This window comes from Bactrocera neohumeralis, unplaced genomic scaffold (genome assembly GCF_024586455.1).
Source record: "Bactrocera neohumeralis isolate Rockhampton unplaced genomic scaffold, APGP_CSIRO_Bneo_wtdbg2-racon-allhic-juicebox.fasta_v2 cluster09, whole genome shotgun sequence".
Classification (NCBI taxonomy): Eukaryota; Metazoa; Arthropoda; class Insecta; order Diptera; family Tephritidae; genus Bactrocera; species Bactrocera neohumeralis.
This window is the reverse complement of record NW_026089622.1, coordinates 140,472-153,466: the sequence shown is the minus strand read 5'-3', so window position 1 is coordinate 153,466 and position 12,995 is coordinate 140,472. Positions and strand designations below refer to the sequence as shown.

The following is a 12,995-nucleotide window of genomic DNA, read 5'->3' as shown; positions in this document are numbered from 1 at the left end:
GTAAACTCGATTCCGATTCTACTCGAAAATCGAGTTTTCTCGTAAAATAATCGATTTATCTTCAGTAGTCGAAGTCGATTAAGAATCGATTCTTGACATTCGAAAAGTCGATTATTTTACGAGAAAACTCGATTTTCGAGTAGAATCGGAATCGAGTTAACCATCCCTACTGGCAGCCATCGCGTGCACATATAATAACCTCCGCACAATAACCACCACAAAAAAAATTATTTTTTTTCCATGTAATTTATATGGAAAACAGAAAATTTGAAAGAGGCACCTCTTAATATTAATCTTAAGAGCTCATCTTTTGAGTGACTTTTTTTTACACATTTCGAAAGTTTTGAGCCTGTTTTTCAGTGGAAAAAAAAGGTTGCCTCAAAATGGCACACCCTACTGTACACATTCAAATATATCCAAAATTTATACTAATTGTGTATTTTTTAAGAAAATAAATATACTTTAAAAACTACTTTGCACATTCAAACTTTCAAGAGATTTGTGTGTTTACATTTATGACAAATAGTAGTGTTGCCATACTTTGTGTCCTGAAAAAATAATCAAAAATTTTTCTGTTTAATCTTTAGAGATATAAATGATTCAAAATGAACTATTGATTCATACATATGCATTATATACAGTATATTATTTAAGAAATAGAGAAAATTATTATGATACAAAACTTCGTAAATACCGGTTTCATGTATATTACCAATGGAAACCCAAATATTTTTGGCTTTCTTACTATTTGGCAATTCCCAAAGTCTGAATATGAAATGCATATTCCAATAAAATATTCCGTTAGATTTTTCTACTCCGTTGGAATTTATTATCGGTGATTATTTTATAGTGAGTGAAGTTTCGATTTTTGCGTTTATATTAATTTAAAATTCCTCATCCGGATTTAAATTCAAAGCTAACGAATTTTTCAATTTTTTCATCTCTTGGAAGGCTTGTTGAAAACAATGAGCAATCGTCACAGTTTTTGAGGCAATGGGACCAGAGGAAAATAAAAGATCAAATTTAGGATGGATTTGGAGGAGTAATTCAAAGCCAACGAAAAAAAGGAGCAAAACATTGTAGGCAGAGCATAAGTTCAGCTCGAGTTACATTTTTCGATGGATGTCAGTGTCATTTGACTTCGAAGGAAATTTTAGCAATAATTTGTTGTTTTGTGGCCTTTTATTAAAAAGTTTGTACATCCCGAATTTGTACTGATGACTTTAGTAAACTTTTCCGTGACAGTACTATTTGCTTAACCACCAATCATAGCATTGGTGAGTGTGTGGAGAAAGGGAATGCAGACAATACCTCGAATGTCAGAATCGTTTGTTCAAGAGTGCAATTAAGAGTCGCCAATGTCAGAAATTATTACATCACTACATGGCTGTATACGACTATCGTCAAATTTTTTTAGAAAAGAAATACAAGTATGACCTTGGCTCGGCTACTTCTTTTGGATATAAAGCAAGTTTATCCTAGCTATGTAGAAGGAAATCTTCAGGAAGGAATGGAGTTAAAAAAACTGGAAGTACTTACAGTAGAGTCCGAGGGTTTAACTGATATTGTTCCTCTATCGAAACGGTTGCGTTACGAAACTATACAAGATTTAGTGGATAATATATCAACTGATGATAAAAATGACGCGGTTGACATCAACGATCCTGATTTTCATTTTAACGATTTTCGTTAACTTAAATTTAATTTAGCATTGAATATACATATATACATATGTACATATATGTAGAAACATCATAATAAATAGAAAAAATTTATTATAAAATCCAAAGTTTTTCAGTATTTCACTCCTTTTGATTAATATAGGTGTTCGATTGATGAGGGTTATTTTTTATTTTTTTGAAGCGCGGCCGAAGGCCGCTAGTGCAGAAAGTAGTTCGACACAAAAGAACTATGAACACCCCGGTGTTGGACCGATCAAGGTTATTTTTTTTATCTTTGTTTGTCAAACAACATAAGATACAAAAACCATTTGTTCTATTGTCTCTTTATATAGTACATATCTTAAACAGAAAATTTTTGATAATTTTTTCAAAACACAATATGTGGCAACACTTCTTCGGAGATTACATTGTTGTCTTAGAAAATACTCTATACCAAATTTCGTGAAGATACATGGTCAAATGTGAAAGTATTCCATACAAGCCCTTGATTCCGATCCTTCAGTTTATATGGCAGCTATATGTTATAGTGGTCCGATATCGGCAGTTCCGACAAATGACTTCTTGAAGAGAAAATGACGTTTGCAAAATTTCAAAACGATATCTTAAAAACTGAGGGACTAGTTCGTATATATACAGACAGACGGACAGACAGACAGACATGGCTAAATCGACTCAGCTCGACATACTGATCGTTAATATATATACTTTATAGGGTCTCCAACCCTTCCTTCTGTGTGTTACAAACTTCGTGACAAACTTAATATACCCTGTTCAGGGTATAAAAATGTCAAAAAAACAGACCAGATTACTTTACTGACCCTTTAAATACAAATATCTCGAAAACTATAAGTCTGAGGACGGTATATATATACCTCCTCTTTCCGTTTATACCTTCAAATCGCGGCGCCAAATCGTAATCGTGCCTGGTGGTTGAAGCAGCATTGTGTCATAAAAATAAAAAAGAAACTTGGCACAATTCCGATTTCTTTGGCGCCGCGATCTGAAGGTACCGTTAGAAAGAGGAAATCCTCCTAATTAAAAAATATACGAGGTTATAGGTACCGCAAACGGTTAGTTTACCGTTGGAAAGAGGAAGTCCTCCTGATTAAAAAATATATAGGGTTATAGGTACCGCAAACACTTAGTTTACGAGATATTCGACCTTAAAGTTCAAAAATTCCCAAAATTCGAACATTTCAACTAACTATTTTAGCGCATTAAACACACTTTACTTACATTTTTCACTTCAAATGAATTAAATTAAACTATAAACTTTTAAATAAATCCACATTTTACACTTTTAACAGTTTTTTACCGAAGAAATCTTTATGTTAAAAATTACATTTTACACTCGTAGTGAATATTATGTGTGTGCTAAAAATTACGACGAAATGGAGCGCTGCCATGTGATAAGGAAATTCGCTGAAATTCCTTTTTCCCAAAAATTCCTCTATCCATTCACATGGATATGTTCTTTATTTAATTTAATAAACAAATAAGTAATATTATATAGTTATATTATATAATAACATTATACTACTGTGCCCAAAAAATAAGGTGACATTTGAATTTAAACTGCGTGCGTCGAAGGATATGGAGAATTATTTTTTTTTTAGGTTGGTAGTACTGTCAGTCACATTTATGTCAAATTTCATGTCAAAATATTTATTAGTGTTTGAGATACGTGACGTTTTGTGAGCTGCTAAAAGTAAGTTTTTCGTTTTTTGCGATGTCGAAATTTGTTGAGCAAAGAATTTGCATTAAATTTTGTTTACGGAATCAATTTTCTGCTGCGGGTACGTTGAGGATGGAGAAAGCCTTTGGTGATGAGGCTATGTCTAAAAAAAATGTTTACAAGTGGTATAGTGAGTTCCAAGCCGACCGTGACCGTGTCGAAGACGAAGAGCGTCCAGGGCGACCATCAACCTGAACCGACGAAGCTCACGTTCAACAAATCAAAGATTTGGTGCTGAAAAACCGTCGATTAACAATTAGAGACCTTGCTGATGAAGTTGGAATATCGAAAGGCTCAGCCAATACCATTTTGAAGGATGTTTTGGGCCTCAAGCGCATCAAATCTCGACTGGTACCGAAAACATTGAATTTTTTGGAAAAAAGGCGTCGCGTTGAAGTGTGTGATGCTTTCCGACTACCAGGGTGTCATGAAACGCATTATAACTGGCGATGAGACTTGGATCTATGCTTACGACGCCGAAACAACCGATCAACCGAGCGAATATCGTGCCAAAAGAGAGCCGAGACAAAAAAATCGCGCCAAAGTCGCTCAAAAATCAAAGTCATGTTGACTGTTTTCTTCGATTATCGTGGTGTTGTGCATTATGAATTCCTTCCAACCGGTCAAACAGTCAACAAGAATGTTATTTGAACGTTATGCGTCGTTTGCGTAACGCTACCCGCCTAAAAAGGCCGGAATTGTGGAAAGACAATTCTTGGTTTTTACACCACGATAATTGGTGGATGGTCCCATACTGCCCTCGTAATTCGTGATCATTTCGCCAAAAACTCAACCCATATCGTTCCGCAACCACCGCATTCACCTGATCTGGCACCGTGCAACTTCTGGCTGTTCACCAAGCTCAAAAGACAGCTCCGGGGACACCGTTTTTATACGATAGAGGAGATTCAAGCCGCAGCGAAGACGGAACTGAAGGTCATCCAGGAAAGTGACTACAACCAGTGTTTCGAAGATTGGAAAATCCGTTGACATAAGTGCATTGCATCGGGAGGGGATTACTTTGAAGGGGATGAAATTGATTTGGAAGAATAAATAAACAATTTTCAAAAAAAATACAATGTCACCTTTGGGCACAGTAGTATATATTGTCCCCTAATATACAAAACAACGTATTATCAAAAATAAATGGAAAGCGCTGACAGATATAATAACCAAAATTTAACCATTTTATAACGAAAACTCAAATTTTGTTTCAATATCAGTGCAAGATAACCAAAAAATATAACCACATTATAACGAAACTCAATATTTTATTTTTATTTTATTAAAGCTTACATAATAAACAAATTATTATATAAACTAAAGTACGCAGCGCTAGCATCATAGGCTTTCGGCTGACTGGTGGGAAAAATTAGAAACTTGTTTAAATACAACGAAGGAGATCTGTATCCTTCAGATAACTGTAAATTTTAGATATGTTGCTAATAGTTGGGTTCATTAAAAACTGAACAGGATCATCATTGTTAAAGTTTTTAAGTCTGAGGCTGTCCAGAGCAGGACAAAAAACGAGTAGGTGTAGCACACTAACCGTTGACTCACAAAAGGGACATTGGCTGATGCGACTACCATCCAGAAGGTGTGCATTGGTAATGATAGTGTGTCCAAGCATGTTTCCAATTATACCCGAGTGACTGGGAACCCACATAATTCTGAGTTTATGTGGAAGAGATATCAAAATGTCTCTGATGGCGCAAATGATGTAATTGGAGTTATTGCAGTTTTTTAAAGCTAGAAAGCAGGATAAACTGTCAGTACAGATAATCTATTTTCCTTTGTTTAGCTTTGAGTATTGAACAGCTTTAAGAATTGCGGTAGCTTCAGCTGTAAATATTGAACAGAAAGAAAATAGCAGGCCATACGAAATAGGGTTTTATCTTCACTAACTGCAGCGAAGGAGGTGTGAGTACCTTTTGATCCGTCTGTGAATAGAAGTTTCCAACCAGCTGGAGCTGGAGAGGAGCTGTTACTTTCAGGAAGTGGGCTTTATAAACATTGCTAGAAGTATTGTTCTTTCGTTGTTGAACTAAATCAGAAACAAATGAGGCTACACTCACACGCCACGGGGGTGTTTAATACTCCAAGGTAAAGCTATTTTATGCGGTAACTCATTTACTTTCACAAACATGGTGCATTTGTATAACGATGATTGAATCTTTAGCGATCGCATACGTGTCAGAGCTGAGTGGAAATCCTTTTTCAGAATAAAACTGGGATTGATTATGAGCTTAGGATAGAGTTTATATAAGCTGTCTTCCATATTGTCTTTTAAAAAAGGCAGTCCAGATTCAGGCAATATGTTTTTTATCGGAGATGTTGGAAACGCACGAATAGAACGACGGGCAGCAGAATGATACGGTGCAGCAAGCAACTTGATATGATTTTTACAATGGTGTCCATATATTTCTAAGCCGTAATTAATTATTGATAAGATGAGAGCTTTAGTGACCTTTACCAGTAGAGCCGGGCCAATGAGTGAGCGCTTACATGAAAGATACTTGATTATGTTTAAAATAACAAATAGTCTTTTTCTTACATATTGACAATGCTGCTTAAATGAATACTTAGAGTCTAATATTACGCCTAGGAACTTAAAACTATCTGTACAGATTAAATTTATATTATTAACGGTAAGTGTGGGTGTATTACAATGTTTCTTACAAATATGTAATAACTTAGATTTAGAGGAAGAAATTGACGTGCCCGAAGAACCGGACCAATGGATTAAGAGGGATAAGATTTTAGAAAAGGAAGACGTAACAACGGACAAATCGCAGGCATTAGAAAATAATACTAAATCATCAGCATAGATTTGGTGACTGATATTAGGGAAGACAGATGAAATTGTACTGATTTCATCAAATTCGATAGTAAAAAGTATGACTGAAAGGGGGGAACCTTGGGGTGTTCCATTATCAAGAGGTAGTATAGAGGATCGGACATTAGAAACAAGTACACTAATTTTACGTTTAGAGAGAAAAGATTTAACAAAGTTATATAAGTATATGTGAGCCGACTTTCCATTTTCTAAGCTGCCATAATACCACGTGTATACCAATCCGATCAAAAGCTTTTAAAAAATCAAGTGAAAGTATCGATACATGATTTTTGTGGGATAATGCATCAGAGACGAATTGGTCAAGATGCAGAAGAGCGTCTAACGTCCCCTGCCCCTTCTTAAATGCAAACTGGTTATGGTGAACAAGATTGTGAGATTGAGCATACCAGGATAGCCTGATATCAATGATTTTCTCCATTAGTTTTTCTAGGCAAGGCAGGAGGGATATAGGCCGATAACTATTGACTTCGCAGGGAGGCTTACCAGGTTTTAAAATGGGAATGACAGCGCTGGTCTTCCAAAGCAGAGGATAGTTGCCTGTCCGAAGGATGTTATTATAAAGATTAATTAGACGGGATAGCAGGAAGGGTGGGAGGTGTTTAATGATAGGGTAGGATATTTTATCAATGCCAGGGGTTTTGCCTTTAACTACAGAGAGTGCAGAGAGGAATTCAAGAATGGATATATCAGAATCTAAAAACCTAGCTGAAGAAGACAAGTTCGAGGGAGGCAGGTAAGGGGAGGAAAGAACGGACAGTTTGCTGGAGGAAAATTCAGGAGAAAAACTGGAATCCGAGGAAACGTTGGAAAAGTGAAGCGCAAGTTCTAAGGCTATATCTTGCGGATATAGAAGATTGCCACGAGGAGAATTGAGGAGAGAAATCGGAGAAAAGGAGGTTAAACCAGACAGTCTCCTTATGTCAGCCCAGATCTTTTTTGGGTTAGAAGAGGAATTGATTTCGCTAGTGAACTTTTGAAAACAGAGAACTTTCGCCTTACGACGAAAAATCGCATTAGATATTTTATTGCCTAAACGCACAAAGTTCACTATTCCACACATTGGACGAAATGGGGAAAAGACGGGATGAAATTCACAGAAATGTTCAAACTTATCCCAATCAGCCAAGTCTGTTTTAAAGCATACTCTAGTCTTAAACCGGGATGCATGATGGGGAGAGGAAATTTTAGAAAGAATGGGGAAGTGATCGCTACCATGTAGGTCATCGATCCGGAGCCATTCGGTTTTGGTGAGTAGGGATGGGGAACAAAGCGATAGGTCAATATGTGTAGAGGAAGAGTGAGTGGAAAAGTGGGTGGGAGAACCGTCATTAAGAGCAATGCAGTTAGAACTAAGTATAACATCTTCAATAATTCGACCTTTCGGATTAGCTGAGGAAGACCCCCAAAGTGGGCTGCAAGCGTAAAAATCACCGGCCAGTAAGAAAGGAGTAGTTCTAGACGGGAAGAGATGACAGATATCACTTAAAGTGAAAGATTCATTAGGAGGGGAATAGACACAAGTAATGATGAGTTTATAAGGAGAAAGAATTTCTAAGGAGAGGGAGGAGATGTTTGAAGGAGTAGGGGGTAGGGTATTATGTGGTACTTTTCTGTTGATCAGAATGGCTATTCCGTTTGCTGGTGGTATTGCTGGGGAGGTTATAAAAATAACCTATATATGCCTTGGGGGTATGAGCTACAATATTGTTGGCAAGATGAGTTTAATTTAATAATATTGCTGAGGGGTTGAATGTTTTAATTAAAAGTTCGAGTTCCATGTAATTATTTAAGTATCCGTTGATATTCCACTGAAGGATGGATAACATGGATAGAAAAATAAAGAAAAAGTAATAATGTGAGGTTATGGGAATTTGATTTTTATACATGGTAATGACGTCCCGCATAGTGCATTTGTGTATAATTTTAATCTTTAATATTTCTTTCGATTGAATAAATTTAGGGCAAGCATTTGAGGACGAGGGGTGTTCACCTGCGCAGTTAGCGCAGTAAACTTTGGTGCAATCAGAAGGTGGAGAGTGGTTAGGAGGAAGGTTGCAAATGACACAGGAAGGAGATTTATCGCAGTGTTTAGCGGTGTGTCCTAATAGCTGACAAGTTTTGCAGCGCATAGGATTAGGGTAGTACGGACGGACATCTAGGGTTCTCCAGGCTACTTCAATTCTGTTAGGAAGTGTATATTTATTGAATGTTAATAATACGGCACCAGTAGGTACTCGAACGCCTTTAACCATTTTGTTAAACTTATGGACTGCACCTTGTTCCTTGAGACCTTCAATTATTTCATCGTCGCTAAGTTGGCAAATAAAGGGGGCATAAATTGTGCCCTTGACTGAGTTAAGGGTGCTGTGAAGGGCGACTTCAACAGCACCTGCACCGGGTAGATTCTTAGTGAAAAGGAATTTATCAGCAATTTTTTGATTTTTTACAAGGAGGAGTAGGCTGCCATCGCGAAATGACGAGATGTTGTTAATATCTTTTATGATAGATTGAATACTTTTATTAATCGCGAAACAGGAGATGGATGTAATAGGTTTACTGGCATCCCGCGACTTAATGACGAGGTATTTGGGGTCATCCTTCTTTGTTATGGGGAGTTCCGGATATAGTTCCAACGTTGATTGATCAGGTTTTTTTCTTTTAGTCTTCTGGGCTGAGGATAATAGGGCAAACCTATTATCACCCAGATTGTTGGCCCCAGGGGGCATTGTGAAAATATTACTTCTTATGTATGCAAAAATGTAGGAATGTAGCACAAGTTAACAATAAGAAATAAACACAACGAGAAAATAACAGTAAAAAAGTTTTTTGTGCACAACTGTAAAGTAGCGTTATAACACAGACACCGTTAGAATGCAGATGCTCAACAACAGCACTAGCGAGAGAAAAAAAATGCGGCCGTACGGTATGACAACACGGTTTCGACTGAAACTCAATATATTTTTTTTATTTTAACGCAGAAAGGAGAACTATGCGAAAGTACTTTAGTCAAATAAATCACATATTACACATATACATATGTAGAAAGTACTTTTTATACCCTGAACAGGGTATATTAAGTGTGTCCAAAGTTTGTAACACCCAGAAGGAAGCGTCGGAGACCCTATAAGGTACATACATATATAAATGATCAGTATGTTGAGCTGAGTCGATTTAGCCATGTCCGTCTGTCCGTCTGTCCGTCCGTGTCCGTCCGTCTGTCCGTCTGTCCGTCCGTCTGTCCGTCCGTCCGTCCGTCTGTCTGTATATATACGAACTAGTCCCTCAGTTTTTAAGATATCCTTTTGAAATTTTGCAAACGTCATTTTCTCTTCAAGAAGCTGCTCATTTGTCGGAACGGCCGATATCGGGCAACTATAACATATAGCTGCCATATAAACTGAACGATCGGAATCAAGTTCTTGTATGGAAAACTTTCACATTTGACAATGTATCTTCACCAAATTTGTTATAGATTATTTTCTAAGGCAACAATGTAATCTCCGAAGAAATTGGTCAGATCGGTTAACTATAGTATATAGCTAACATACAAACTGAACAATCGGAATCAAGTTCTTGTATGGAAAACTTTCACATTTGAAAACGTATCTTCACGAAATTTGGTATGAGTTATTGTTTGTAAAAATAATGTAATATCTGAAGAAATTGTTCAGATCGGCTTACTATAGCATATAGCTGCCATACAAACTGAATGATCGGAATCAAATGCTGGTATGGAAAACTTTTGCATTTGACAAGATATATTTACGAAATTTGGTATAAATTATTTTCTAAGGCACCAATGTAATCTGTGAAGAGTATATCAGCTTCGGTGCAGCCGAAGTTACCGTTTTTTCTTGTTTTTATAGTTAATATAGAAAAAAGAATCACCCGAAAAAACGGCACGATTCCGATTACTTTGGCGGAGGGGTAAAAAAAACCGAATTTCCATATAAATGGGGTATGTGCGGATAGGGGAGCTTCTCCAGAGAAGAAATATCCAAAAATAATATAAAAATAACTTTTATTTTTTTTAAATATTCACGATTAAAAGTTCACAAATTTGCACTAATAACACATGGTATTTCTTATGTTTCACTAAATTTTTTCACGTTTTTCACTCTGTATATTTAAATATACACTCTAAACATTAAAATAAGTTCACATTTCACTTTTATTTGCTTATATTTTACCTAAATTGATTAATTTAAAAATCACTTAGCACACTCATCGTTGAAAAGGTTAGATTGTTTACAATTATGAGGAAAACGAGCCTTGCCACATCTTGAACAGCAAATATGTAGGTTTTTAACAATTTTTCTTTGTTTTTTTACGTGATTCTTTTTCCCATATTAACTATAAAACAAAAATACTTTTTACATAATATGTATGTATATACCGGATATGTGATTTATGTAACTGAAGTACTTTCGCGTAGTACTCTTTTTTGCATTGTCGGCCTTCAGCCGCGCTTTGAAAAAATAACCCTGGTCGAGCCAATACCAGGGGTGACTGAAGTACTTTCGCATAGTACTCCTTTTTGCGTTAAAATAAAAAATATACATTGAGTTTCGTTAAAAAGTGGTTATATTTTTCGGTTATCTTGCACGGAAATTGAAACAAAATTTGAGTTTTCGTTATAAAATGGTTAAATTTTGGTTATTATATCTTTCAGCGCTTTCCATTTATTTTTGATAATACGTTGTTTTGTATATTAGGTGACAATATATATAATATTATTATATAATATTACTATATACATACATATATATATGTACATATAGGTACATATATTATTATATAATATTACTTATTTGTTTATTAAATTAAATAAAGAACATATCCGTATGAAGGGATAGAGGAATTTTTGGGAAAAAAAGGAATTTCAGCGAATTTCCTTATTGGCACATGGCAGCGCTCCATTTCGTCGTAATTTTTAGCACACACATAATGTTCACTACGAGTGTAAAATGTAATTTTTAAAATAAAGATTTCTTCGGTAAAAAAAAACTGATAAAAGTGTAAAGTGTGGATTTATTTAAAAGTTTATAGATTAATTTAATTTATTTGAAATGAAAAATGTGAGTAAAGTGTGTTTAATGTGGTAAAATAGCTTGTTGAAATGTTCGAGGACTTCCTCTTTCCAACGGTACCTTCAAATCGCGGCGCCAAATAAATCGGAATTGTGCCGCCGACCTATCCGTGCATACCCCATTTTTACCGAAATACGTGTTTTTTTCTCGACCGCCAAAGTAATAGGAATCGTGCCCCATACTTAATTACTCTAAGTGGGAAATCTACTTAAATTTACTGAGCTCACTCAATTCACACAACATTCTTTAAAGTGGGTATAAGTGGCAAAGATATTTCTTGTTGTTTTCATCCTTTGTATTTGTATAGCCGAACATGTTGCAAATAATATAATATAAACAAACGTATTAATTTTACTTACAATGATAGCATATACTCACGTTTTTAAATATTCACTTAAATCTTTAATTGCTTCTGATCTCATTCCTCTTGCTTTTAATATAGCTATTTTACGCTTACGGGGAGCAGCGTTTGTTTCATCTTTCGAAATAATTTCATCTAACAAATCAGTTGCCTCTTCATACATCTGCAAAGCTTCTAAGCGCATAGCCTCAAACTTCATAACCCTCATGCTTTCAGGAAATTCTATGCTTAATGTTTCAATGCATTTCCCAGCAATATCTAATCGAGAAGTGTCGAATGCAGCAATTAGTACTTGCTCCAATATAATATGCCTCTCATTGCCAGTTTTTTGCACATGATTTTCCAACAGTGCTTCCCATAGTTGTATTATTTCATCACTCCGACGCTCATTGTCCTCACGCCACTTCCGAAATTGGTCACGAACATCTACCAATAATAAAAAAGAGAATATTTTGGTATGATCTACAATTGGGAAAACACGAAAATAATTTGTATTGCTTTTATAATTATTTAAATATTTCAAAAATTTTCACAAAACCTTTCCAACACATTTCTTTAAAATTATACGCCATTGTGTATGTGAAATTCAAGAACAATTATGTTCAGAGTAAAAATTATTGTTTAAACGTCAGATTTATTAGACTCGAACATCGCCGCAAGAGGAGGCTATGTTACCGAAAGATGGCGTACAGAACTTATTTGGTATGTCTCGGTTTATACACGAAATGTGTTGTTGCTCCTTATAGGCCTATTCACTTTTGGTTTTAATCTTCTTTTGTGTAACAGCGAACTGTTAACCAAACTGTTACACAAATGACTGATTCACATAAAACTTTTTCCTGGCTTTGCTTCGGGCATATGCTTTGATAGAAATGTTGGGCAATTTCTATATTTTCAAACTTTGTGTATGTCGTTCTGAACATAGAGAGCGACACGACATGAATCCTACTACATGAACATTTGTAAGAAGTCAGCGACATAACAATGGCCGGCATGTACACAAAACGACACAACTGTCCATTTCGTATGTACACAATTGCGTTGTTGCCGAACTAATACCTTGCACTTCAATGAAATTTTAATATTTTGTTCAAAGTGAATTTTTTTATGCAAAAATAAATTAAATTGGTAAATTTATTTGTTTTTAAGGTAAATGTTCAGCAGAGCGACTTTTCCGAAAACGTGCACTAATTTTCACGGGAAATGTCTTAAAAAATTCGTTTTTAATTCCGATTCACGAATATATATGGAGCGTTATCTATTTTTATGT

General features: G+C 35.6%; 1 protein-coding gene across 1 annotated transcript in view; it reads right to left on the bottom strand.

Annotated features, from left to right (window-relative positions):
• LOC126763917 (ER membrane protein complex subunit 2-like) overlaps positions 1–12,451 on the bottom strand; it is a 109,347-nt gene extending 96,896 nt beyond the window's left edge. Inside the window, exons 1-2 of the mRNA XM_050481687.1 lie at positions 12,264–12,451; positions 11,743–12,151 (exon numbers count right to left, since the gene is read on the bottom strand). Of these exons, the coding sequence (XP_050337644.1) occupies positions 11,743–12,151; positions 12,264–12,297 (443 nt within the window). The 5' untranslated portion in view covers positions 12,298–12,451. The remainder of the gene's footprint in view (positions 1–11,742; positions 12,152–12,263) is intronic.
• Between the last annotated feature and the right edge of the window lie 544 nt (positions 12,452–12,995).